At 49.5% G+C, this 27353-nt stretch overlaps 1 protein-coding gene across 1 annotated transcript in view; it reads left to right on the top strand.

Annotated features, from left to right (window-relative positions):
- The window catches only part of MAP3K9 (mitogen-activated protein kinase kinase kinase 9), a 77188-nt gene extending 51378 nt beyond the window's left edge, over nt 1–25810 (top strand). The window contains exons 4-12 of the mRNA XM_021679757.1: nt 3614–3762; nt 4700–4875; nt 8980–9220; nt 10699–10821; nt 12175–12328; nt 14827–14895; nt 16361–16473; nt 17421–18224; nt 19540–25810. Coding sequence (XP_021535432.1) covers nt 3614–3762; nt 4700–4875; nt 8980–9220; nt 10699–10821; nt 12175–12328; nt 14827–14895; nt 16361–16473; nt 17421–18224; nt 19540–20024 — 2314 coding nt within the window. The 3' untranslated portion in view covers nt 20025–25810. The remainder of the gene's footprint in view (nt 1–3613; nt 3763–4699; nt 4876–8979; nt 9221–10698; nt 10822–12174; nt 12329–14826; nt 14896–16360; nt 16474–17420; nt 18225–19539) is intronic.
- The last annotated feature ends 1543 nt before the right edge of the window (nt 25811–27353 follow it).

Raw genomic sequence — 27353 nt, forward strand, 5'->3', positions numbered from 1 at the left:
TTTATTTCTGTTCACATGCTCATCTACCCATTCTTTAAAATGGGATCATTCTGTTTTGTAAGCTGCTTTTGGAATATAATTTAGCCTGAGCATATTACCATATCAACATCTATTTATTGTGTCAATATATTCATGTATATATTATATATATTAATAAATAGATCATCATTTTGAATGAGGTCTAGTTAACAACAAGAATAGTTTTATGTTACTGTACAATTTACAGAGTGCTTTCTCATGTGGTACTTCACCATCTTTGCCAAAGATATTTTTTTAAAGATTTATTTATTTTAGAGACAGGGAGAGGGCAAGGGAGAGTCTTAAGCAGACTCCATGCTGAGCACGGAGCCCAACTTGGGGCTCCATCTCAGGAGCCAAAATCAGGAGTTGGATGCCTAACCAGCTGCACCACCCAGGCGCGCCTTTGCCAAAGATTACTAAACAGTGTGGTTTCTGGAATGTGGGGTCACAGCTGATTACCAAGTGCAGAAGCCCATTCGAGGGACACCTTCTCCTTTCAGTGTGTGTCTTGGAGACAAGGTAGGTTAATAAGAAAAATCGTCCCAGTCCAGCTCAGGTGTGGGTTTGCTGTGCCTTTGGTTGGGCCGCTATCCACTCTGATGCTTTTCCTCACTCTGCAGACATAGAACACCCCTCACCGACCTGTGACCCACCACACAGTGGGAAGGATTTCCATAGCCCTGGAGGTGGTTAATTACTGACCCAGGGTGCATTCCGCAGGGTTTGGGGCGAGGTTGCAAGGACTCCTGGGAAATCACTGACAGCACTATGGGAGCTGGGAACTGTCTGCTGGGGGAGGGGCTGAGGCAGAGTCTCAGCTGAGCTGGTACTTCCAGGTTGCTCGTACCTGGTCTTGGGTCTACGGCCATACCACCCTGAACGCGCCCAATCTCGTCTGTACCTGGTCTTGGAAGGGCCTCTTGACCTTCTCTCCATCCTGGGAGGGCATCAGAGTAAGTCAAACCTGAGGTAAATCACGTGGACTGGTTCTGCCCACCTCTCCCTGGGGCTCAGACCCATCCAACGTGTAATTCTTTAGTTCCTTTCTTGGACTGTATTCCTGCCAAAGGAACGCCAAGGCTTCACTTACATTACCACCTTCGGTTACAGAAATAAAGAGGAACGTTGGCAGAGGAAACCTAACTGGTCCACTCATTCCCAGAAAGGCTACTTGCCTGAATGCTGGTGTCCCTCGGCAAGACTCTCAGCCGGCATGGCGGGCTTTCCCCGAATCCCACCAGAGGCTTTCTTGTTTCGGGCCCTTCCCAAGGGGAAACACATAGAGTTCACTAGCCGTACGTGGAAGCTTCTGGAGAAGTGGTAGCCTTGTTATTTATCCCTTGCCGTTACTCTGTGAGGCAGAAGTGCTCTTTGTTGCGCAGGTGAGGAAAACGGAGGAGCTTCCTTTCCCAGGGCCACACCGCCCGTCGTGAGCGGTAAAGCAGACATTTGATTCAAGTCTGTCTGAATCTTTCTTGAGTAGCATTCGACCGGCTCCTCTTAGTTGTGGGGCCTTTCAAACGGAACGAAATGCAGGTGAACAAAGAAAGAAGCCAGGTGAGAGCAGAGCTGCCTTCCTGGAAACTGAGAGGGGTGGAGCCCCGGCTCCTCCCTCTTCCAGGTGGCCTGAGACATCTCCATGGAAACCATGGGCAGAGCTGATGCAAGGACACAAACAGGACACATGTTTAGATCTTTGAAACACTCTACTGTCTTTCCAGGTAGTTAGGGCTCAGACACCCATCGTCTTCGCCTAGATAGAAGAGAGGGGTTCTTTGGGACCTTGGGTTTTTATTGTCCAGAGTGGAGGTTGGCAGGAATGCCAGGAGCAGACAACTGAAGATGAGAGTCACTGTAAGCTAGGAATCTCGTCGGCAGTGCTGAGAGTTCTTAGAAGTCACGGTAAAGGTTTGGCAGGAAAAATAACAGTGCAATTCTTGGTGTTCGGGGCTTACTCTAGGGCACACAGTGCAGCCTGCAGGACCGTCTGACCATGCACGTTTTCCCACACCCACCCACCAACTCATTTACTATATGAGGGCCTGTCTCTGGATCTCTGTCTTCCTTTACCTAGCAGTCAAGGTTTAGCTGTCTCCTGCCCCCATCCTGATCTGGCCAGGAGCCCATCTGGGTCTCTTTGTACACTCATGGTATCTTTCTTGTGACTCATCTCTGTGTCCTAATTGACGTCTTTTCTGTTCCTCACATTAGTGTCTTTGTGGACAAGATCTGTATCCTGCATCCCAGTGTCTGACATTGAGCTTGATGCATGGTAAATCTTTATAGATGTGTAAAATGAATGAGTACATGGTGGTGCATTTGAATTTGATCTTGAAAGACGATTAGAGTTTACTAAGCCGAGAAATGGTGGAAGGGGATCCTAGAGAGAAGGAACTGAGATTTGGTCCAGGGTCCACCGTGACTTATTCCATGTATGCCCTAAACTTTCTGAAACTTGCTTTCATCATCTGCAGAATGGTGATATTTATCTTGCAGGTTCATGGTAGGGATTCAAGATGATGTTATAAATGTCTTAGCACCTTGTGCATACAAAGTACCATGATGAAATAGATATTGGGCTTACTTTTTTTTTTTAATGAAGTAATCTCTGTGCCCAACATCAAAAGTCACCTGCTCTACCAACTGAGCCATGTGTTGTTTTAAAATAACATAACTTTGTTGGTTGTAAACTACTGATGAGTATTTTTTAAAAATTTGAGGTTTGTGTTGAAAATATAAGGAGAGCCAGTCTTCGAACTGTTCGTGGCCTTATGGTTGTTTGTCGGGAGGATTGTTGTTCCTGGAAGGATTGAACACTACATGATTTTGCCTTGTTCTGATTGTGAATTCATAGAATAATTATTCTAAGCTTTGTTCTCCCCATTCTCTGACTCACAGGACATGTGAAAGGAAATTCTTCATGTGGATTTGAAAGGTTGGGAGGAAACTGAGGTCCTCACAGCTGACCCACTGCTCTGCTCTTCCCATGTAGGCCGCCCCTTGTGTGACTTTCCTCTTTGAATTACACACAGGTCTCTGTTAACCGATCAGGGGTGGGAATCTATCCAACCTAGTGGGCATTTAAAGAAACCTGTTACAAGAGCAAAATCCATTTGTTGTAAGTAGTCAGCTCTCTGCTTTTCTAAAGCTGAAAAAATGTATCTGTGACGAAAGCTGAAGTTTTCTTAAAACAGGAAAAAAATGTATTCTTGGGAGGCAGCCTCTTCTTCCAGAGTATTACATTAGCAATAACAACAACAGAAGAGATATGGCTGGTGAGCGCCGATTTAAACCCTTAGAGTAGCTCGGTGAGATTCACGGCATCCTGGTGAGCCCGGAGTTGTTGTTCGCACTCTGTAGATGAGGAATTTGAGGAACAAGACTTTGAAACTAAGTGTGCCTGACTCCAGAGCTTTTGCTTTTAGCGGGTAGCCTCCTGGTGTCCTGTCAATGCCCCACGGGTGCGTCTGCTGTGTTGGTCTCCCTCCATGCCAGCAAGAGTGTGGCTAGCTCGGAAAGGCCTTGCGAGCCCTGTCGGTGAGATTGCACCTGTCGCAATCTGAGACTGCTTCTGTCTTCTTCCTCTCCTCAGCTATGGGGTGCTGCTTTGGGAGCTCCTGACTGGTGAGGTGCCCTTCCGAGGAATCGATGGCTTAGCTGTGGCTTATGGAGTGGCCATGAACAAGCTCGCCCTTCCCATTCCTTCTACGTGCCCAGAACCTTTTGCCAAACTCATGGAAGGTAAGTGGCCCCTGACTGGAACAAAACTGGAGGGTTTGCCTTCTGAGCAGCACTTGGGTAGATGTCAGATGATTCTGCTGAGTCAGTTACGGAGAGAGGAGATGAAGTACAAGTCAGTCAAGGAGGAATCCCGTGGGTGGGTGGAAGAGCTGCTTTCAGATGATGTCAGCACCTGCCATGTGGATGACACAGGTGCTCCTTCTGTCCATCTCGAGGGACTGTAGAGCTCAACTTAGTAACTAAAACCCGCTATCCAGCACTTCAGTGTTTTATTACTTAATACAAAATGAGAAGACACAGCAGCTTTTATTTTCAGGACCTCTGAGTGTATTACATCTAGAAACGAAGAACATCCGAGAAGAAAGGAACTCTAGAAGTCATCTGGTCAAACCCTGTAGTTCCCTGAGTGAGAAATCCAAAGCTGAGAGGGGCAAAGTGCACTCCATTAGCTAGTGCGGGAGCTGAGAATAGGTAGAGTTCACTTTTCCCGACACCCAGTCCAGTCCTTTTTATCTTTGCCTTATCATCATCCCGTTGAGGTGGGGAAGGCTGGCTCATTTATTTGTGGGAAATCGAGGCCCGAAGTCTAGTTACCCACTGTCAGGACTGGACTCGCGTAGGAACATAATAAATCCTGGCTGTTGAGCCTCGTGCCAGCAAACTCTTCGGACTTGCTTTTCTGATGCTAAATCAGCAAGCAGAGTCAGATGGGGGTAGAACTACTGCATTCTATTTCCACACTCACTCTGTATGATCGTGAGCTTGGGCAGCTTGCTTTACTTCCCCAGCCCTATGTGTAGTTGCCAAAATCCCCGTGTTTCTGTTTCTGGAAGGAAAAATGAGAGGCACTTTTCTGGTAAATGAGGTCACGTAATATTCTGTCTTATGCTTGTCTCTGTCCATTCATGCTTTCTGTCTACTCCCGTGTTCCATGCAGACTGCTGGAATCCTGACCCTCATTCACGACCATCTTTCACAAGTATCCTGGACCAGCTAACTACCATAGAGGAGTCTGGCTTCTTTGAGATGCCCAAGGACTCCTTCCACTGCCTGCAGGATGACTGGAAACATGAGATTCAGGAGATGTTTGACCAACTCAGGGCCAAAGAAAAGGTAAATAAAACAAGAAAAAGGCATGAGTTGAATCAGTGGGCCTTCCCCACTGGGGCCTCTGGACAGATTCTGACACAACCACCTTCCTGCTTAGTTTGAGGTAAACAGAGCAGCTTTTTCTTCCCAACTTTACATGGAGAGAGTTCTTCAGGCCTCAGGTGTGAGCTGATGTAGTAGAGACGTTTTCTTTCTTTCTGGGATTTGGCAGGAACAAGTAGGGGTGTCATGAGTCCAAAGTTGTCCACACAGAGTATCTACTTCATTGTCCAAACCAGAGGAAGAGCACCACTGGGCAGGTATCAGCAGAAAATATGAGAGGGTTCTAGAAACGTTTCTTGGTTCCGTAGTGGACTTCCAGAGTGGGGGTTAACTTAAGATAGAGATTCTTCAACACTGAGCCCAGTTATCAGCACATCCTGCCACTGTCTTTGGTATCAGAATCAGAAACAGCAGATGGGCTAAAAATACTGTATGGTTCTGAAATTATGTGGTATTTTGCATGTTTTTGTGAAAAAGGCTCAAGCCCGAACTGACTGAGGAGTTCAGATATTCTTAGCTTACTAGAGATCTGCCTTTCGTTTTGGTGGCCCTTCCTTACGTGGCTCCTCTCTGGGCCCTTGGTGTCTGGTGAGCAGTCTGTGTCCACCGAGGGGAAGCTGATCGTGAGCACTTACGTTGCTTCTACTGCAGGGGCTAGGCTGGCTCCAAGGGCTGCAGCTGGGGACACAAGCAACGTCCATGTGTCTCTTGGTTAATTTCTTTTTTCCCTCCTCATTGCCCACTCGGGGCATTTGGGAAGCAACATGATAACAGTAGCTGAACTTGTGTACATCTTCGTGGCCTCCCAGTTCTTTCCCTTGGAAGATGTGATGATGGAAAGAACCTTTCGTCCTTTTTATCCAGGAGTCTCGTGGCCCCTGCCCCAGCATGTAGCGCAGGTGTTACTATCTTTCTCATCTCAGGGCGAAGGGTCAGTGACTTGTCACACAGCCTGTACGCGGGGAAACAGAATTTTCAACCTGGGTCTTCTGATTTTAACACCATCTTCTCTCCAGTATTGTTTGCCTAAACAAATGACTTAAAAATCCTTTCTGAAGCTGATTTGAAGAGATAAACCTCTCTTTATGCCACATAGCAATCCTAAACCTGGTACTATTTGGCAAGTCAATGAGTGTTCCTCAGGGGAATGGAGTGAGCTTATGACAAATCTTTTAGGACCTGGGTGGGGGAAGGGACCAGCACTGACCATTGGGCAGAATGATTGAAAGAGGGTGTTTCTTGGGTGCCTGGGTGGCTCAGTCAGTTAAGCATCTGACTTTGGCTCAGGTCATGATTTCAGGATCCTGGGATCGAGCCCCATGGTGGGCTCCCCGCTCAGGAGGGAGTCTGCTTGTCCCTCTCCCTCTGCCCCTCCCCCGCTCATGCTCTCTCTCTCTCTCTCTCTGAAATGAGTAAATAAATAAAATCTTAAAAAAAAAAAAAGAGAAGAAGAGGGTACTCCTGTTACTAATGCTATTCCAACTAGAAGAAACCTAGAGTTGCTGGCCCTTTAGATTGTTGAATCACTTGATTCTTGGTTTTCTTTCTTTTGATTGATGAAATTACAAGGGTACCCACCAGTAAGAAAAATGAAAGTTGGATTTTCTTGTGGATGGTTACTAGGAGAAGCCAAACCCATTCTCGTAACAGCTAACATTTATAGAGCATGTACTATGTGCCATGCTCTGTTATAAAGTGATTTATATGAATTCTTATGTAATCTTGCATAATAAGATAATAATTGTCTTATGTAAACAACTGTGATGTCAGTGCGGTTAGCTCCATGTTAAGTATAATGCCCCTGGTAACTCGCCTCAGGCCATGATTCAGGCAGTGTGTTCCAGAATCCTTGCTCTTAACCATTGTGCTATGATGTCTGTCCATTATAAGACTCCTAGTTGGGGAAGTGAGGGTGAGGGATGGATAATGAGCTTTCTCTCTGGGGAGATGCCTCTTAAATCATTGTATGCAGGTGATATGATCTGCATACTAGGAGGCTGATCCCTAAATGGTGTTTCACAAGAAGGAAGAGACTCACCGTGTTTGAGAGTCTTGCCGACACATGGTGCCATTGGCGAGTACTCCATAAATGTCTTGGTTTCCCATATGATTCAGCTCATTCTCAGCTTGTCTCAATTTACCACTTCCAGGTATAGTGACGATGGATTTGTCTCTGGACTGGGGTCTGAGTTCCCTCAAAGGAAGGGGCTGTAACACAAACCATCCCCTAGATAAGAGCAGGTAGGAGAAGAAGACTTAGGAAGGCTGAAATTAGCTTGAACTTTTTAACTTTCCCATCTAGCAGCAAAATCAACCAGCCAAGAATGATTTTTCTGAATCTTCCATGTTTTTCTTCTCCTGATGGTGAAAACAAAGTAGTGGGACAAGGAGAGCCAAGGCTTTGGGGGTGGGGGTGGGGGGCATACAACAGTGAATCTGTTTGGGGCTTATTTCATCAAAGAAGGAGAAGTTCAAAAGTTCAGGCTCATCTCTCAGACACTTACGATGAATCTGGGTTCCCGTAAAGGATTGCATTTATAAAATTGAATTCTGTCTTCCCTTCCTTCTTTCTCATTCATTCATTCATTGACACTGAGCACCCATCGTGTACAAGACAATTTTCTTTTTCTTTTCTTTTTTTTTTAAGGGAGAGACAGGGTGGGGTGGCAGAGGGAAAGGGAGAGAGAGAATCCCAAGCAGGCTCCAGGCACAAAGCCTGATGTGGGGCTCCATCTCATAAACCTGAGATCATGACCCAAGCTGAAACCAAGAGTCAGACTCTTAACCAGCTGAGCCACCCAGGCACCCCCAAAGACAATTTTCAAGGTGCTAGTCCTTTTCTCACTTCCCCCCCTTTCTATCATTTTTATTATCAATTTATTTTTATTATCAATTTTGATACTCTCTTGAGAATGGAGGGCAAGTTGAATGAAAAGTTCCTAACATCAGAATATTCATTCCCCTCTTGTCTCTGTTCTCTACCCATTGCTCAGCTTCCCCAATATGTGCTCACATACTTTTTCCTAGCTCTCGGCTCCCTTTCTACAATATTTTGTTTTAGTCCAGAATGACTTCTTACAGTGGAGCATTCCATGGAGAAATTCTAAGTTTCGGCCGCAGAAGTGTTGCTCTGGCTGCTTTATTGAAGAAATTCCCCACTTTTAAGTTTTAGCGCTTCATCCCACCACACGTCAGTCTTACATCCTGGGTAAGCAGCGCTAATAGTTCAGATTCCAGATTTGACAACTGTATGCACATATTCAGTTCTCTTTCCTGTTTGCTCTCCTGTTTCCTGATTCCATATACCTCCCTCCTCCCCCGCCTCACCTCAGGAGCTCCGTGCTGATGTACATATATAAATTCATGCGGAAGGGAAAAGGGGAGGCAGGGAAGAGGTTCTGCTCGTTTAATACAGCGGCGGTCCTACAGCAGCACCTGGCAGAGACTTCGGGAAATGTTTTCTCTTCTCTTTGCTGTGCTGTCACGAACCTTCCAGAGCACATGGTTGTCCTTCAAGATGAGAGTTCAAACCACATGCTTTTGTGGATTCACTCACCAACTGAATAGAGGTTTAGAAGACATGCCTCACCAGCTTTTGAACAATCGCTCAGGAAATACATTTTTATTTGAATGTTAGGTGATTGAGGGCGATTCATTTATAGTGGGCACATTTTAAGCTAGGTCGCATCAAGTTGACTCTGGTTTAAAAAGCATCCTTTATAAAGTGGGAAAAAATGAAAATACCACCAAGTCTGTAAAATTTAAGTACATGATGATATTTTCTGCCCAAACCCGTTTTTTTCCAGTCATAGGCAGTCATAATCCATAATCAAGGAGCAACTAGGAGCTCTCAGCCCTGTCTCCAGAGCTGCCATAGCTATGTCCTCAGTGTGGCTGGGCTGAGCCTGCCCCTCCCTGGCATCCAGCCTCCAGGGTGGTCAGGGATTCCTTTACCAGCGACTCGGCCTGGGACTGAGGGTTTGGAGGCATTGGCCCTCAGGGGCCCTCGGCCTCCCCGCCTGCGCTGAGCACCCTCTCTTCGCTGCCATACTTCTGCCCCTGCAGGAGCTCCGCACCTGGGAGGAGGAGCTGACGCGGGCCGCGCTCCAGCAGAAGACCCAGGAGGAGCTGCTGCGGCGCCGCGAGCAGGAGCTGGCCGAGCGGGAGATCGACATCCTGGAGCGGGAGCTCAACATCATCATCCACCAGCTGTGCCAGGAGAAGCCCCGGGTGAAGAAACGCAAGGGCAAGTTCAGGAAGAGCCGGCTGAAGCTCAAGGATGGGAACCGCATCAGCCTCCCTTCCGGTCAGTGGCCGGGGACCTGCTGGGAGGTGGGAGGGCAGGGTGGCAGGCTGTGTGGCCAGGGACCTGGGGGAGCTGGGGACGGGCTGGGAGGCAGGAGGCTCTGGGTCTCCGAACGGGGCAGGGTCGAAGTGGGCTGTTCCATTCAGGGGGGAAGACTGGCCCACGGCCAAGCTACCCTGCTCCGGAGGAGTTGTTGAGTGTGACTAAACACAGACCGGGAAGGAAGACAAACCGGTGACGGGCGAACCTGACAGGCAGGCATGGTCCAGACTGCTAGCAGCATGGTGGCTCACATGGAGAACTCAGGGCTCTGCAGAATAGCTCATCTCAGGGTTTCTCTAAATAACTAGTTTCTGCATACAGTTGAGATTAGGATTCACGGGTAGGAATTTGATTTGCATACAACCTTTCAGAAGCATGTTAGGTGAATAAAGGTACATTTGTAGGATATTCAGCCTTGGGAAAATGCAAAGTAATAGGAAACTATGAATTAGAATCTTTATGGGGAGGTGAGTGCTCAAGTGTGTGTTTATTGTATTCTAAGTCTATAAGGTCCTGGGAAGCAAACTCAGTTAGGGGTGTAAGGACACCAAGGGAAAATAGTGTCATAGGGGCAGTAGCGGAGGATTTTAAGCACCGGGATGATGGCTTCAGCACAGACAAGGGAATTCATTCAGTGAAATTCAGTGGATGAATTTGTGCGACATGTTTACCAGTGTCCTTGTTGCACATTTTTCTGGCCAGGCAACACAGAGTCTGTGAGCCCCACTTGGCATGTCGCATGTGGTGTCAAGCTGCTGTGAGCTGGGGAAGCTCAGAAGGAAACAGTGGCTCCCTCCTTCAGGGAGATCACGTCTAGTCAGGGGACCTACGGGCAGACACTCAGCTGTTTATTACACTTCTTGATAGATGAGGACACTGGGACTTAGAAATCCAGGGCTATAAGATTTACCTTCTTTATGCTGTGCTGTGCCTGTCTTTGGAAAATGTCACAGTTTGGACCATTAGCCCCATGCACTCACTTCCCTAGGTTCCCACCAAGGATTAGTCCTTATTACTCTGCTCTGCCTGCCCTTAGTGAGAAGCATCCGTCTCCCTGCTTTGGTCCCTGAGAAAACGGGGCCTGTCCTAATAGATTGTAAGAAACAGAATTGTAAGTTAGATTTCCTAGAATAATCAGCAAGTCTCCTGATCTTAAGAAAACTATTATAAATCTGTGATTACTACACCTATGTACACTGTAGATGAGGTTGACTTGGAGAGTGAATTTTCCTTCTCCTCATACGTTCATCTTGCTGTCCTGCCATCTTTGCGGAGAAAGAGATGATTCTGAAAAAGAACGTTTCCCAGGCGAACAAGTCACTTCTTAGGAAACAAGGGCCTGTCCCTCAAGCCTGCCAGGACATACCACTTTTCTCACAGGACCTGGGTTATGGGAAAATTCTAATGCACACACATGTCTGTCTTTCCCCAAGCAGATTTCCAGCACAAGTTCACGGTTCAGGCCTCCCCCACCATGGATAAAAGGAAGAGTCTCATCAACAGCCGCTCCAGTCCTCCTGCGAGCCCCACCATCATTCCTCGCCTTCGAGCCATCCAGTGTGAGACTGTTTCCCAAATTAGTTGGGGCCAGAACACACCAGGGGCATCTGTCCCCTGCTCTGTCCAGCCACCGACTGGCCCAGGCTTGCTCCATCCATAACTTCTGCCACCTCTCCTCGGCAATGTGTATATACATGCACATATGTACGCAAACCCTTAGCCCTCCTTCTTGTCTCTCTCCATTAGCTTTATACTACTGCTCCCCTGCTTTTCTTCTTAGAGGCCAGCAGAGGGGTTTGTGGGTATTAATGGGATCTTTCGTGAACCACAAAGCAATTCGGAAACTGGTGTGTGATGTAGATAGCCTGGTACCTGGCCTGGGTTGGTTGGTACCCTGGCCTGGGGACCCTGTGTGTGCTCTGCCATATTTGGGGCATCGTTGTTTTTCTTTTGTTCATGCTTCCCAAGGAAGGGTGTTTTCAAAGTGTAGATCCTAAGGGAACTTGCCAAATACTTTGTGATAGGCCAAGTCTGGACCAATTTTATTTTTACCACAGTGTTTATTAAAAAGAATTTACACACACATGTGTGTGTATGAATGGAGTCGTTTCCCTAACTTAGAGATTTCACTTAAAAACAAAAACAAAAAACAAACCCTAGCTGGCTGTCCTTGGAAAATCCATTCATATCTGTGGATTCCCATTTTTCATGTGCCCACAGTTGACTAGAAGCAATGGCGGCTTCCATATGCTCTGTATTTTGCCTCAGTCCCCTCAGCTCCTGTTTTTTTGGTGTCTGAAACCATCCGGTCACTTATGATGTAAGCCTAGTCTCTGAAGCATTTGGGTTTCAACTTTTGCTATAAGGTAGCAATGTCAGAAGAACGTTCCTCCTCTTATCTATTGTATTTCTCTAGGCCTGTTCCTTCCCCTTCTCCTCCTACTCCTGACTTCCTGCTCCATAGTCTTGAGCTCCTCATTGTCTTCCTTTCTTACCAAAATTCTTTTCTGTACTTCCAAGTCTTCCTTACCCCCTTATCTTTTTTTCTCTCCTACCTATCTCCTTCCCTACCCACTCCCAGTCCAGTTCCACCCAACAAAAGAAGTTCCTTAAATCAGATCTGTTTGGAACTCTGATGTCTGGCTGGCCTGAGTTCCAGCTTTGCGTTGGACGCAAATTAGGAGAATCTGGGATGTTTTTCCATGTTTGGTACTTTGAGAGTGCTCAGTGATTGGTACCTAAGGACTTGAAGGCTCCACTTGGGCACAGAGTTTTCAAGGAGGTGTGACTTCTTCCCTGCGACTCCATATATGTGTGTGTATGTCTGTGTCTGTCTGGTGAGGTAGAGGCTAGTTTTGGGGGGACCCTGTCTATCTTTTTTCTAGGTCCCATCCAACTTTTGTTATTCACAGTGACACCAGGTGAAAACAGCAAAACCTGGGGCCGGAGCTCAGTCATCCCGAAAGAGGAAGGGGAGGAGGAGGAGAAGAGGGCCCCGAAGAAGAAAGGACGGACGTGGGGGCCAAGTACGCTTGGTCAGAAGGAGCTCGCCTCGGGAGATGAAGGGTAAGAGCCAGAATGCGGGAGATTCTTTCTGCTTAAAGATGGGTATTCCCTTTTAAAACTATGATGTGAAGTACTTTTTCTCTGTTGTGTGTCCCATTGCTTTCTGAGAAATTACAAGCCTCTTGCTCTTTGCAACGGTTTTCCAATCTCCTTGCTCCCTGGAACCTCCCCTAGGACGGGGCTCAGCATACTTTTTGTGTAAAGGGTCAGACAGTAAATATTTTAGGCTCTGAGGGTCCTACAATCTCTTTGGCAGTCCCTCCGCTCCTGTGTTTCAGTACCAAAGCAGCAGGCCACAGGCCATACATAAATGAAGGCGCGCGCCTGTGTTTACTCAGTAAAACTTTATAAACAGGCGGTGGACACGAGTTGGCCCTCCAGGTATAGTTTGCTGACCCCTGAAGGCGTCTGACTCAGAGCAGCAAGTAGATCAAGCAGTAACCGAACGTGGAGAGTTCTACCAGATGTTCTACTTCTGTCTGGCTCTTCCCCCTCGATCATCCGCTCAGAGCCAAGAGAAGGAAGAGCAGGGCTTACAGGACTCTCTCGACTTGGAGGCTTATCCCGACGCAGGGGCGGACGGAATAATCCAGCCCTGGTAGTCAGTGCACTCAGATGTTAACTCCGAGGCCACCGGAACTTCTTCTTTTTTTTTTTTTTATTTATTTAAATCTAATTAATTAACAGTTTCAGAGGGTAGAGTTCAGTGATGCATCAGTCTTCTATAACACCCTGTGCTCATGACATCACGGGCCCACTAGAACTTCTTTTAGGCCTCACCTCATAGCCACCCTGACAGGTGTGAGCACGCCCTCTGGGCAAAGCACAAGACCCAGCTTTGTGCCTGGGATGTGCTTGTGTTCTTCCTGTGGCTTTCAAGTTAAATTCTCTCAAGTCCCAGTTCTTGGGCGGCCAGTCCCTCATAGTGAGTTAAGCAGTGGCGAGCGTCACCGCTGACCCCAGCCTGCCTCGCCGTGTGGCCTTATGTTTTCTCGTCCGTAAAACGGGGGTTATGCCAGCACCCCCCTCGTGGAGTTGATGCAAGGATTAAATAAGTTCCTCTTTGGGAAGTGCTGGCAAGATTAGCTGGCTCGTAGTGAGCCTATGTAAATATCTGCCGTGATGGTTCTTCTGCGCTTCTCATGCAATTTCTGTTTCACACCTGAAGAATGAGCGTAGTAGTTTGCAGTTCTTATTCTTGGTGTTAGAATCTAGAATCCCCTTTCTTGACTTTTCTAAGTGTGAGAAGAAGCAGCAACCCCCTTCTCCCTTTTCAGTGACTTTCCTGAGCTTGTGCCTGGACCTGGACCTGGCTCTGGTATTCCTTTGAGTCCTAAGATTTCAGGTCCCAAATCTGTTTTCTCATGTCAGATCTGAGCTAAAGGTGAAAATACCAATTTGGTGCATAAAGGATTGACTCTTTGAAGCCAGGCTTTAGAAATCACTTAGATGCCTTGGAAGAGGGACAAGGAAGGAAGGGGAAGAGGAAGAAAGGAAGAGAGAGAAAGACAAAGGAAGGAAGGAAGGAGAAGGAGAAAGAGAAGAAGGAGAAGGAAGGGAAGATTTAGGTATGTAGGGCCAACTGCCTAAGCTCCATGAGAGTTCCGTGACTGAGTCCTCTATGAGTCCTCGAGGAATGGTAAATTGCTCTGCTGTAGTAGGTTCTGTAGGGGCAAGAGCTCCTCAGTTTGATTTCCCTTGAGCCCTGGGGTCGAGTAGGGTTGAGGTGGGTCTGAGAAGCTCAGTCACCCTGAATCCCTTGGTATTTCTGACATTCGTGTGATTCCTGATAGGATTTACCAGGTTGGCTGTGGGTCCCAGTAGTTTCTCTAGTTCTGTTTCATTTATAGATATTTTTTTGTCTTGCTAGTAAATTAACTTTATTTCACATTCCAAAATATTAATTTTGGCATTTTCTTCCCCCTTGCATAGATTTGTCCTCAAAACTGTTGAAACAGTTCAAAATACGACTTAATTTTTTATGATTCTCAATTCCTGTTCAAGAAATAAAGTATATTCCATTCATTCTCGAGTAAAGACCTCTTTAATGGCAGAAATTTTTGAGAGTCTCTGTGTGACAGTATTTCTAGTTTTAGTCCCTATTAACGGAAGAAAATATGTAACAATAAAAAGCTATATTGAATTCAGTAATGTTAAGTGAATTTGCATCTCCATCCTTTTAAAAAATAGTATTTATCTTATAGGAAACATGTACTTGCTCGTAGACAGCTTGGGTGTCTGTGGATTCACGTGGTCTCTGCAATTACGCTGTGGTGGCTTGGGGACCTTTGTCCCACAGATTGGGAGGTCCTGGGCCTGTGGCAGCTCAGGCGCGGCCACCTCGTTAAAGTTCCTGCACGGTGTGGGTTGTGCTGACCGGGCAGGAGGAAGGCAGCTGGCCACATGGCTGGAGTCCAGCCTTAAGGGCTCCCATGTGGGAGAGGCTGAGTTGGATGTACCCACTGTCGCCTACTACTGATTTTCTTTATTCGTTGAAGATCCCCTCAGAGACGTGAGAAAGCTAATGGTTTAAGTACCCCATCAGAATCTCCACATTTCCACCTGGGGTGAGTCTAATCGTCACCCTTCCATCAGATGTGTTCATAATAGTCCCCCTTCCATTTCCTTGTTCTCACGGCACACCCCGTAGAATCGAGCGTCATTATTGCCAAGGCTGTGCTGACTTTTTTTCTTTAAAGCGGTATCCTCGTGCACGCTGGGAGCTTCCTGTGTTGGTCTGACTTTCCCTTTTCTCCCTTCCCTGACCACTCCTGTTGTTGGGATTCTCCTGGCACCCCTAGTTATAGGGCGATGACATAAGGCTATTTATCCTTTCATCTTTAGCACTGGCTTTGACTTTGCTAATCTGGATTCCCTTGAACCCAGAGCTGGAGGTGATGTTAGAAGATTATCAGTTAGAAGTCCCAGGCTATGGGTTTAGTAGCATGCTTATCTCTGGCTGTGTATTTTGGTGGAAACCACGGGTGGCTGGAATGTACTTGAATTCGCTGGTATTTCTGATAGCGCTTGAAACAGAGATCTGAAGTGAGGGGAAACCATTGGTCCTTCTCTCTCCCTCAGGATGGACTGGGAAGAGTGGGCTTTATTTGAATAGCTTTTTCTGGCCCTGAAATGAGAGCCCCTTCTGATTATAATCCTGGTATTTCCAAGGCAACGATAACCCACAGATTTCCTCAGTCTTCCCTCTTTACTGTCCGTTAGAGAAAAGACCAGTGCTGCTGGGTCTCTGATTCCCCCATCATATGAGGGGGTTGGTGGGGTACCCCGTCAGGATCCTCAGAGTTACTGGCTTGTGAGTCTGAGCTCATCACAGGGACCTGAAAGCAAGCTCTTGCCCTTTTCCTCTCCGTTCCCAGACAAACCAGGGGCTCAAGTACAGTATTATGTACTCCCCACGTAGGTCTGTCCCAAAGTGCACTGGGTTGGTGCAGCTTTGTTGGCTGGTTTTTGTTTTTAAAAAGTGGCTGGCAAAAAAAAAGAAAAAAAGAAAAAAAAAGTGGCTGGCTTTGAAAGTTGCCTAAGCATGCCATAAGCTTGGCAGGAGTGGAGGACACGGTCTGAGTGGAGTAGCCTGGCCCGTCCATGTCTGCTAGCTCATCTGCCCGGGGCTTGCCTGGCATCGCAGTGTCCCCTGATGTCAGCACTGTTCTGTAGACAGTGTCCCGGAGTGATGGCCTCTCGTGGAAGATGGGCTCGGGCAAGACCTGGGCCAGTGCTGGGCAGCCCTCATTCTTCCTGTCCTCTTGCCAGCCTGCCTGCTAGATCTTTCCCCAGCTCCATAACAGCATGTGAAGGGGTGGGTTCATGGCCCTGCTTTTCTTTTCCTAGAGCATGTGCACTTCTGTTCGTGATGCGAGGGGACTCAGTTATGTTTGTTGCCTGTACCCCAAGGCTCTTGGGCTTTGGTGGAATTAAGCTCACAGGGAGAGACTTTTGCACAGGCCTGTGGAGGTGAGAGTGGAGTAAGGGAAGTAACCAGTTCTCACAGTTTCCTCGTTTCCTCCCATTTAGCCTCAAGTCCCTGGTAGATGGATACAAACAGTGGTCGTCCAGTGCCCCCAATCTGGGGAAGGGCCCGAGGAGTAGCCCAGCCCTGCCAGGGTTCACCAGCCTTATGGAGATGGGTGAGCATTGCCTTTGTCCTGACTGTCCCTGTTTCCTCAGGGAAATTTCGGCCAAGCTTCTGGGACTGTTTGAGGACCCCTAGTGCCACTTCATGGGTGTCGTCTCCTCTTTTACCCAACTCCCAGGCCCCCACCCACTTCCTTCTTCGCTTGCTCTACTCCCATTTCATCGAACCTTCCCAAATCACAATTTCTTCCTACTACTGCCATGGGGCCTGCCCTTGGCCTCCTATCCCAGAGAGCCAGGTATAGTCTCCTTAGGGCAGTGCAGAGGGTGAGGCCTTGAATCAGGCATTTTCCTTTGCTGGGTCACTTTCCTTTGTATCTTAATGTGGGGAGTCTGCAAAACAGGAGATGGTTTCTTCCTTTCTCCAAGGAAGCTTTCCATTTGCCTGTGCTTGCTGAATGGGTAAGGTCTCCTCCAGGCTCTCTGTCAGATAGTAAGTCCTCTTCTCTCTGAAGATCTCCAAGGTCATAGTAGGTCAGTTTATAGAGTAGATGCACCTTCACCTGGGGAGGGGATTCCAATCCATTGCTCTTAGAGGGGTCTCTAGGCCATCCTAGAAATTCAAGGCCCCTTCCACTTTTAAGGTGCAAAAAAGTTAGGAATGTTTCTGTTCTACCCACTATTCTAGGAAATTCACACTGTACCTCTTGTGTTGAGGGTCCCAATGAAAGAAGTAGAAAAGTAGCAGATTTCCTTTTCTGAAAACAGGAAAAGAGGCTCTGGAATGGAGAGTGATTTCCTCGTGTTGGTCACAGTTGAGTGTGGAGGACTAAAGCTCTGTGGGTTCAATGCCTGGTTCCTTATCCCACCCATGAGACTCTTAACTTTGAATTCCTGACGCTCCGCCAGGAGGCCCGGGGCTGGGAAGAAGGACGAGATTCTTACTCTTGCTGCTTCATTCCCATTTCCGGTTTCCCCTCCTTTCCTCTCTTCTTCACAGAGGATGAGGACAGCGAAGGCCCAAGGAGTGGGGAGAGTCGTCTGCAGCATTCACCCAACCAGTCCTACCTCTGTATCCCATTCCCTCGTGGAGAGGATGGAGAGGGCCCCTGCAGTGATGGAGTCCACGAGGAGCCCACCCCAGTCAACTCAGCCACCAGTACCCCTCAGCTGACGCCCACCAACAGCCTCAAGCGGGGCGGCGGCCACCACCGCCGTTGTGAGGTGGCTCTGCTCGGCTGTGGGGCTGTTCTCGCGGCCACCGGCCTGGGGTTCGACCTGCTGGAAGCTGGCAAGTACCAGCTGCTTCCCCCGGAGGAGCCTGAGCCCCCAGCCCGGGAGGAGAAGAAGAGGCGTGAGAGTCTTTTCCAGAGGGCCAGCCGTCCTCGTCGGAGCACCAGCCCCCCATCCCGGAAGCTCTTCAAGAAGGAGGAGCCCATGCTGTTGCTAGGAGACCCCTCTGCCTCCCTAACGCTGCTTTCTCTCTCCTCCATCTCCGAGTGCAACTCCACCCGCTCCCTGCTGCGTTCCGACAGCGATGAGATCGTGGTGTACGAGATGCCCATCAGTCCGGTCGAGGCCCCACCCCTGAGCCCTTGCACCCACAACCCCCTGGTCAACGTCCGAGTGGAGCGCTTCAAACGAGACCCTAACCAATCCCTGACTCCTACCCACGTCACCCTCACGGCCCCCACGCAGCTCAGTGGCCACCGGCGGACTCCTTCTGACGGGGCCCTCAAGCCAGCGGCTCTCCTAGCCAGCAGGAGCCCCTCCAGCAATGGGCTGAGCCCCAGCCCTGGAGCAGGTGAGTCCTGCCCTCCTCCTCTTTTCTCTTTCCTGCCTTTGTGCCTCCCCCCGGAGTGCAGTACTGGAGTGGATGCCATCCCTCCTTTGGCTCAGCCCACCGGGACATGCTGCCCTGGGGTTGGAGAGGTGGCCAGGCTGGCTACCTTCTCTCTGGGGGGAGATGCCTCCGTGGGGGGAGACAGCTTCTAGGAAGGATCAGGCCCAGGGCTCCCGTGGGAAATTCGGGCTCTGGGTCTTGGAGTGCACAGCGCCGTGCCTGCAGGGTGTGGGGGCGGGGGTGCGGGCAGGGGCCTAGCCCCCTTGTTCCCGGAAGTGGAGACCGACGTTCCCGGAAGGAGTGCCGCGCTGCACTAGGAGGGGTGTTCGGTGCCACGTGGCTGGGCTCGTGCCTGGCATACTCACAGGCCAGCTTCCTCCTGTGCATCCTGCCCCGCATCACTCGTCACTTACTCATTGCTGACTCCCCGGACGTGGAGAGGGATGCAGGTAAATTGCTGAGCCCGGCATATGCCTGCCTTCTCTGTCTGACACCCAGCCACCTGGCTGTAGGTAACCCAGGTCGTTCCCACCACCATCCCTAGAGACCTACATCTTACTCGGAAACCCCTCACCCAGTAGAAGATGACCAGATGGCAACTGAGAGTTCAGTGATCTTTGAGTGTAAACGACAGTTGTATTTTCCCCTTCAGCTTGCCCCTCCCCTCTTTAGATTTTTTTTTTGTTGAACTCAGATGTGTGTCCCCTTTGGGAATCAGACCTTATGACTCATCTTTGGAATTCTGATGCCTAGATTTGTTCCTGTCTCCCATGTTTATTCACTGAATGAACTGGGAATAAGCAGACCCTTCCTTGAGTCTCAGGGGTCGGCGAACTTTCTTAGTAAAGGGCCAGATAGTAAATATTTTAGGCTTTGTGGGTCCCATGGTCTCTGTTGTAACTACTCAGCACTGCTGCCCCAGTGGGAGAGCGAGTAATTGGTGTGGCTGTGTTACACTAAAGCTTTATTTGTCAACACAGGGTGGCCCGTGGGGCCTAGTTCTGCCTTAAGCTTCTTCATTACAGATATGACCTCCATATGTCCCGTGATTATTTTTATTATCAGATACAGTGATCATGGCCTTCTGGTTCACTACTGTATCCCCAGTGCCTCCCAGCACACTGCACGGCACACAGTAGGTGCTCATTAAACATTTGTTAGTCGCGTTAGTCCCAGTGACTAGGGATGTGGCAGCTGGGGGCTGGGGAGCGGTGTATACCTGGCCCAGAAATGTGGTGTTGTCATCTGATGCTTCTCCCTCTGTCTCTTTGACCAGGAATGTTGAAAACCCCCAGCCCCAGCCGAGACCCAGGTGAATTCCCCCGTCTCCCTGACCCCAATGTGGTCTTTCCCCCAACCCCAAGGCGCTGGAACACACAGCAGGACTCCACCCTGGAGAGACCCAAGACCCTGGAGTTTTTGCCTCGGCCACGTCCTTCTGCCAACCGGCAACGGCTGGACCCTTGGTGGTTCGTGTCCCCCAGCCACGCCCGCAGCGCCTCCCCAGCCAACAGCTCCAGCACGGAGACGCCCAGCAACCTGGACTCCTGCCTTGCTAGCAGCAGCAGCACTGTGGAGGAGCGGCCTGGACTTCCCGCCTTGCTCCCGTTCCAGGCGGGGCCGCTGCCCCCCACCGAGCGGACGCTTCTGGACCTGGACGCAGAGGGCCAGAGTCAGGACAGCACTGTGCCACTGTGCAGAGCTGAACTGAACACACACAGGCCTGCCCCTTATGAGATTCAGCAAGAGTTCTGGTCTTAGCATGAAAAGGGTTGGGGGGTGGCCAAGGGGGAAGCAGGAGGAGATCGGGGGAGCTGGCTGGCACAGCCCTTTCTCAGAGTTGGACCCCCTGAAATCCAGCCCTACTTCTTGCACTGATAATGCACTTTGAAGTTGGAAGGGTGGAAGCGGGGCCACTTCAGAGGGTCCCCTGCCCTGCAGGGCCTTTCTGCCCACGTCCACCGGAAGGGGCTGTGGCCATCAGCTCTGGCTGTGTAGGGGAGGGAGGGGTGCGTGCATGTCCCCCAGCCTCCACACTCTTCCTCGCCTTTAGGGTGACCCCACAGGGTCACTCAGCCAAATCTGTCTGCTGCCCCCTTTCCTCGGCCCCCCTCCGGGCTTAAAAAAAGCCCGGAGCCTGTCCTGGAATCCTTTTGTTAGCCCTGCCGTCCGCCTTCCCAAACACCAGTGTTGGAGGTTCTGTGAGTGATTTTCTTCCTCTTCTACATTCTTCCCCAACACCCATGAATCAGAATCTCAGTTGGAGTGAGATAGTTTTTCTGCGTCCCCAGCCCTTATGTGCCAGCTGGGGGACCGAAGGCACGGTGCCCCAGCGTGGGGCACAGGAGTTGATGGACCTGGCAGTGACCTGCCTGCGCTTCCAGGTGCCCCCTGATTTAGTTGAGCCTCGCTGGGGTGAAGGGACCTGCCTCAGTGAGAACTGGGAGGGGAGGAGAAGGAGTCAGGAAACCCAGAGTCGAGTGGCAGCCAAGAGGGTCACAGAGTCTGTCCTTGTTCCTTTTGGAAACATGCAAATAAGGGCAGAAACCAGCACCTGTTGATGGCATCCAGCTCCCACCTGGGGTCTGGACGCAGCCAGACCCGTGTCTGCCACAAACATGCTCATCCCAGGGATCGTTTCTTGGGAAGCGCACTCCCCGGTGCCAGTCCTGGAACCAGAGACAAAGTTCCTGCGCTGGTCCATTTTGTTGTCTGATCTTTATGTGTCACGCCCTTCCCTTGATCTTTCCTCCCATCCCTGGGATCAGTGGACTTTGGGTTATGAGTTTGGCTGGTAGAGACTTTGCACTGCTCCGAAAGAGCATATCGGTGGGGGGTGGGCTGGGGGCTCCTGGACACTGGGAGCTGGAACTGGGAGGATTTCTTCTCAGCCAGGCCATCCATTCTGGGATACCCTTGAAGGAAAACGGAGCCTTAGTGGTACCTTCCGCAAACGGATACGGTGAGGCCATGATGTTTGTAAGGTGCTTAGTGAGCCCCCAATGTGACGCAAGCTTTGAGCCCCAGGCTCTGCAGACTGACCACGGCCTCTTGTCTCTATGCACAGGTGGCCCCTGATGCTGGGCTCTGGACCCTGAGCTGGGTCAGAAGGAGAGCAGAGGCCAACCCCGACTTTTCTGGAATTTGTTTCCTTAACTTGAATGTTGAGTTGTTTCTGGAGCTTTCTCCTGTGTACCTTCACTTTTCCACTTACCCTGAGGCCTCCTGTATTGAGTGTGAACAGTTTTGTTTGTGCGGGACACACACATAAACCCAATGGGGAGCAGAGCCTTTGGTCATGCTCCTCTCCCCTCCAGACTCTCCAAATGTTGCTTCACTGTCCTCTATCATGGAATAGTTCCCTGGAGATGTTGCAGGACAGCCCGCAGGCTCCCTGCCTTTGCTGCCTGGAGGCCAGAATGTGGGGAGCGACAGAGCTGGCTCAGGTAATGCGTTTGGTCACTGCTCCGTCTCTCTCCGTAACTGATAAAGTCCCAACCTGGGAATGAAAAAAGGGGTGACCTTGGTTTTCAAATTGCTCCTTGTTTTATGAGCTCCCTGGCACTTTGGTTCAAGGGCGCCACCTCATCTTGGGTGGGAGGCACTCTCAGTGTGTTGCCTCCCGGGGCTTTGCTGTTGTGTCTCATCTCTCCTTTGCTTTGTGCAGGGAAGACTGTAAGAGAGGATTTTTGCCTCCATCCCCTCACTCCTTGGCCAGAAGGGGAAAAATGGGAATCTTAGCCACAGTTCCAGCCAACCAAGTGACTCCCCTTCATTCTTGATGGGGAGAGGGCTGCAGATGGTCTCTTCTGTGCCCTTCCCTGGACTCTCCATAGCCCCAGTTCCTAAGTCACGAATGCATCTGTGAACGCTTGGCTCCACTGAATGGCCCTTCGGTGGGGTGCAGCATACAGCAAAATCCAAACCCTGCTGGCTCTGGACAGTGCTCTGTGCTGTGAGGCAATTGACTGTTTTCTACTTTTTTTTGAGGCTGCAGCCATCTTTTTTGGAAGTGGTTGTGTAACTGTTGGCAGTGTAGGCTGAATGGTGGCCACTTGGCATTGAGTGAGAGGTGGAACCCATTTCTTACTCCCCCATCCAGAGAGAAGACAAGGGAAGCCTGGGTCTGCTGAGGGTAGAATTGCACATGCAAGAGGCATAAGCAGGGTTAGGCTGAAGTTGCTTCGGTGAGCTTGCATGAAGATGGAGGGGTTCTTTCTCAGCTCCTCCAAACCCTGTCTCTGATGGGCCCCTGCCCGCCACACTCTCTCTGTCTCTGTGGGGCGAGGCTTGGTTTGATAAGGATCCTGTATAGTAATGGGTTTGAGTTGCTTTGTGTCCACTTCGGCTCCCTGGTGTCTGTGGTCATGGTCAGGAGCAGGACTTGAAGCTGGGATCCCCTGCAGTGGCATTAACCAGCATCTCCTGTTCTCTTTCCTCAGGAACACTTTCCCTCTGCTCTTGGCAGGTGCTCACTACTGGAAGATGGTGATAGAAAGCAGATACTGCTCTCTGCTCTTCCTCCTTGGATCCTTCCACGGATTCTAAACAGGATTATCCTCGATTTACCCCCTTGGGGATCCAGGCCACTGCCAGGGGCTGAGTGGATGTCCCCATTTTCCCAATATGTTATTTCTAAGAGGCTTTGGTGGATGTTCTTCACTTCACATCCTTTAGTATCCCAAGGGTCTGGTGGTAATGATGAAGGTGGTAATGATGAAGGTGGTGATGATGATATTTTACATGGGTCAACTCAGAACAATGCTAACCTTTCCTCCTGACTTTACAAAATTGCATCATTGTCCTGATATACTTGCTGGTAGAGAAGAGGAAATGCTTAAAGAGGAAGAAATTCAAAGGAAGAGAAATTGAAAAGCTGCTTGGGCTGGCTGCTGAGTCAGGCACCGAGCTCTTGAGCCCCGAACAAGGTGGCTCTCTCCCACTTTCTGCTTTGGTCTCTGGCCTCAGGCTTGGTTTTTAGCTCCTCTCAAATTTCCTTACCTGCTTCCCTGTCAAGGGCAATGAGGACATGTATCCAAGCAGGTCAGCAGAGCAAGCAGCTCCCTGCAGGCCATTAGGATGGACTGCTGACATCAACAGTGTGATTCTCACCACTTTTGCCTCTAAGGGACTTGCCTACTGTTCCTTCCTTTGGTTTCTGGAAGAGTAGGGATTTGGAGTTGGCTTAGCATGGGGGCCATGGTCAGGCACATGTTCTTCTGCATTTGTGTAGTTCCTGGTGTTTATAAGCATCCTTTCTACTCCGCCCACTTGTCAGGCTGGCCCTCACCATTAGTGACTTAGGAAGGAGGAACTAGGAGACGGGGAGGTTGGAGGCAGCATTGGAATGACAGTTAGGGGCCTCGGATTTTTTAGGAGTCATTCCCAGAGTCGGCTTTGTTTAGAGACTGGAATCAGGCCAATTCCTGGAAGAATCTTTGTGAGAAGGTCCGCTGAGCCTTGAGACACGTGTCTTAGTGTGAGGCTCTTTACAAGGCCCCTTTTCCCTCAGACCACGGTTGCTCAGGGACACAACAAGACACCCCAAGGGCACCTAGGTGTGGCTTGTTGTCAACGCTCTTACTCCTCAGTCCCCACAGTGGAGACCCCCTCCTCCCTCCGTCCCCCCACAAAGAGGGAGACACCTCCTGAGCACTGCTAACTCTTCAAGCTTGCTTTTAACGAAAGCACGGAGCAGCAGGCTCTGAAGGCCGGATGGCTGTGAATGGTGTGCTTCGGGGAGCCTCGACGTTTTCCTCGTGTGTTTAATTAAGCCTGTGCTTTTGACTCAGGGATGTGAGGGCCCCCCTTCAGGCAGGTGAGAAACACTCCACTGCCTCTTGAAGGATTTGGGGGACAGAGCAGATGTTGCCCTTGCTGTAGTGCGAGGCTTTTCCCGAAAGCTCTGCCAGAGACTGTGGCCCCGGATCAGAGGTGAGAGCAGCCTGCAGCATGCTGTGATCCTAAGGGACTGTGGTGGCAGGAGTGGCAGGCTAGTGGTAACCTGAGCTGCCTCCATACTAGTTGGGTGAAGTTGCAAATGTTTCTTCCCCTCTCTGGACCTCTGAGTCCAACCACGAACTGAGGGGGATGCTACCTTCTTCCCTACCTGAAGCACGAAGCCCTTTAATTTCAAAATGTATGATCCTGGAACCCAAGGTCCAGCGCTGATGAGCCTCACCTTGCTAGATCGCTTCCCTTTGTGGAGAAAATTGTGTGCGTGTATGCGTGCGTGCGTGTGTGTGTGTGTGTGTGTGTGTGGTTGTACGTCAAAACCAGTCGAATATTGGCAATTTCCTATGGTTCAACCTACTAAGCCACCTGCCTCTCTCCATGGCTACAGGCCTGAGGATGACTCCTTGTCAAGCTACATTTGTTACTAGGAACACATTCCCAAATGCTTTCTTCTTTCAGACGAATCCTTGCTTTCTCAGATCAGGAATCCAAATTAGTGAAAATCCACATTACAAAGGAGAACACACTGCTGCTTCTGGGAGTCCCTAGCACCTCCCTGGCCTTGCCACCTGGGCACTCGCCATCTCAGGCACTGGCGTTTGAAGGCAGGACGCAGAGACTGGAGTCCTGGCTAATGAAGGCTAAGTAACGTGACCCAGCTCTGGGCTTCTGGTTGGCTGTACAGGCCAGGTGAGCCTCTCATCAGCTTCTCAGACTGTTGACTATTTTCCATTGATCCTGACGAGATACCAACAGCACCCCCCCTCCTTTATTCATTTCCGGTCTTGGGCCCTGGAAGCACCGTGGCCTCGCCCTAGCATTTGTTGTTCTGAAGGTTGGGCTCCTTCCTTAATCTGGAGCCAGGAGGACTGCTCTTCCTGATTCCTTCTGCCTGTGGCTGCCTGCATCCCCCGCCCGTAGCCTTCCCCTGAGTCTCTCGCTCACCACCGCAGCTAGACTAGAGAAGAGCCATTGTGATGAGTTACATGCCCTTGGTCCCCAGTTGTAGCAAAGAAGGGAGGTGATGAACTCATCAGCTTTCTCCTCTGATTTTCCTCACTGTCCATCCTAAACACACACAGACTCGCACACTCACACACTCACATGCTTGCACACAGATTTAAACTATCTTCTAGAGGATAAAGGAAAAAGGTTGGAGATGGGTTTTACTTGGTTTGCAGAAATGCTTTCTTTGGGATTTTCCTCCCCGTTAGAGCCTTTGAGTCTAGGTAAAGTGAAAGTTCACATTTGTGTTTGTTTTGTTTCTCTGGAATTAGCTACTAGTTTTCATCCCTAGGCTCCAGTGTCTTGTCCATATGTCCTGAGCCTGTGTCCTTGAATTCCCATTTTGCTTTGGGATTTAAGTTATTGTAATTTGTCAACAATATTTAAAAATAGAAAAGTCCTGAAGGAAACTTACCAGGTTCTTTTCTTTGGCTTTTTTTTTTTTTTCAAGGTACTGTAAATTGTTAACTAGGGATGCCAAGCAGGCTTGGTTCAATGGCTAAACCTCTTATCGTATTACAGTGTAATGCTGATTCAGCCTGGTCCCACCACCAGAGCACACACAGACTTGAATAAAACTGTTACAACAATGACTTCTGGTTTGCCGTGTGCTTTGTAACCTTATCCTTTCCCCTCTTTTTAATCAAACAAAATGTCCAAGTAACTGGCTCTTTCTGGGGATTTCCATATGTAGGGAAAAATAAAATCTATGGCTATGGAGCAGGAAGGAGGAGGAGGGTGAGGAGGCTCCCTGAAGGCCCTGGAGCCCCCAGCTGGACCACAGGGGCCCTACCGGTATATGGCGCTGAACAGCACCACCCAGATGATTCAGTCTCTTCTCACAGCCGACTTCTGCAAGGGCCACAGATTTGGGCTTTCAGAGCCCCCGGCAAGCATGTGCCGTCTCCCATCCCTATCATCCTCCACCCTGATGTTCCTGGTGAAGTGGTAAATGGGGCTAAGAGGACGAACACACATGGAGTTGCACACTTGTAGACAAGATGTGCCGGCTGTGAGGAAAATCTTGGGCTCCTTGTCGTCTTGATATTCTCAAAGGCACTTGCCAGTTGTGAGTCCTCGGGCAAGCCATTTCACCTCTCTGGGCCTCTTCTGGAGCAAGCTGATCACCAAGCAGCCTTTGTGCTTTCCCTTCCAGGATTACACGGGTGGGGATGAGGGTGAGAGTAGACGGGAAGCCTCGTGGGGGCTACTCTTCGCTGCCTCAGTCCCCTATTCCACCATTCAGCGGCATGTGGAAGACAGTTTCTGAAACTTCGATACTAACACCCTCTAACTTTAATGCTGTGACCTCGTATCATGCCTTACGGCTTAGCTCCATCCTCTGCAACCCAGGAGGGGTGACCGAGGTGGGGTTCAGTGCTGGATGCTGAGACTGAGAAGAAAGATGACCTTTGGCTGAACTTCAGGGTGGGTTTGCCCGGGGCCCACATAATCTTTGGAAGGAGATTGGGCAAAGATGAAAAAATGACCGAACTCTTTGCTGGAGAAGATACCATGAAAGGTACCATATGCTGCGTATAAGGCATGTAAATTGCTCCATGTTTCTGGAAAGCAGTCTGGCCATGTGGCATTAACTCCATAACATGGGCCCACAAATAGCATTTATTAATAAACACTAGGTACAATATACCAAGTATTGTGTTAAGACTTGACCTACGTTATCTTATTTACAACATCTCAACGTCTTTAAGAGTAGACCCCATTTTATCTCCCTTATATATCGAGGCAAATGAGGATTAGAGTCAAGTAACACGCCCAAGGCCGCACAACTATCAAATAGTGGGGCTGGGATTTTTCCGAGTCTAGCGTCTGCACTCATATCACTTGTGGGGCGCCTGGGTGGTTCAGGTGGTTAAGCTTCTGACTCTTGATTTTGGCTCAGGTCATGATCTCAGGGTCATGAGATCGAGCCCCACATCGGGCTCCCTGCTCAGTGGGAAATCTGCTTGTCTCCCTCTCCTCTGCTCCTCGCCCTGCTCTCTCTTTTTCTCTCTCTTAAATAAATAAATCTTTAAAAAATAAAAGCGTTCCTTCCTTTGGAATTTTTAAGACTTTTCCTTATGATGAATATGTTACTTCTACATTCAGCAAAAGAATGATGAATTCCGT

Source organism: Neomonachus schauinslandi, chromosome 9, assembly GCF_002201575.2.
Source record: "Neomonachus schauinslandi chromosome 9, ASM220157v2, whole genome shotgun sequence".
In the NCBI taxonomy this organism is placed as follows: Eukaryota; Metazoa; Chordata; class Mammalia; order Carnivora; family Phocidae; genus Neomonachus; species Neomonachus schauinslandi.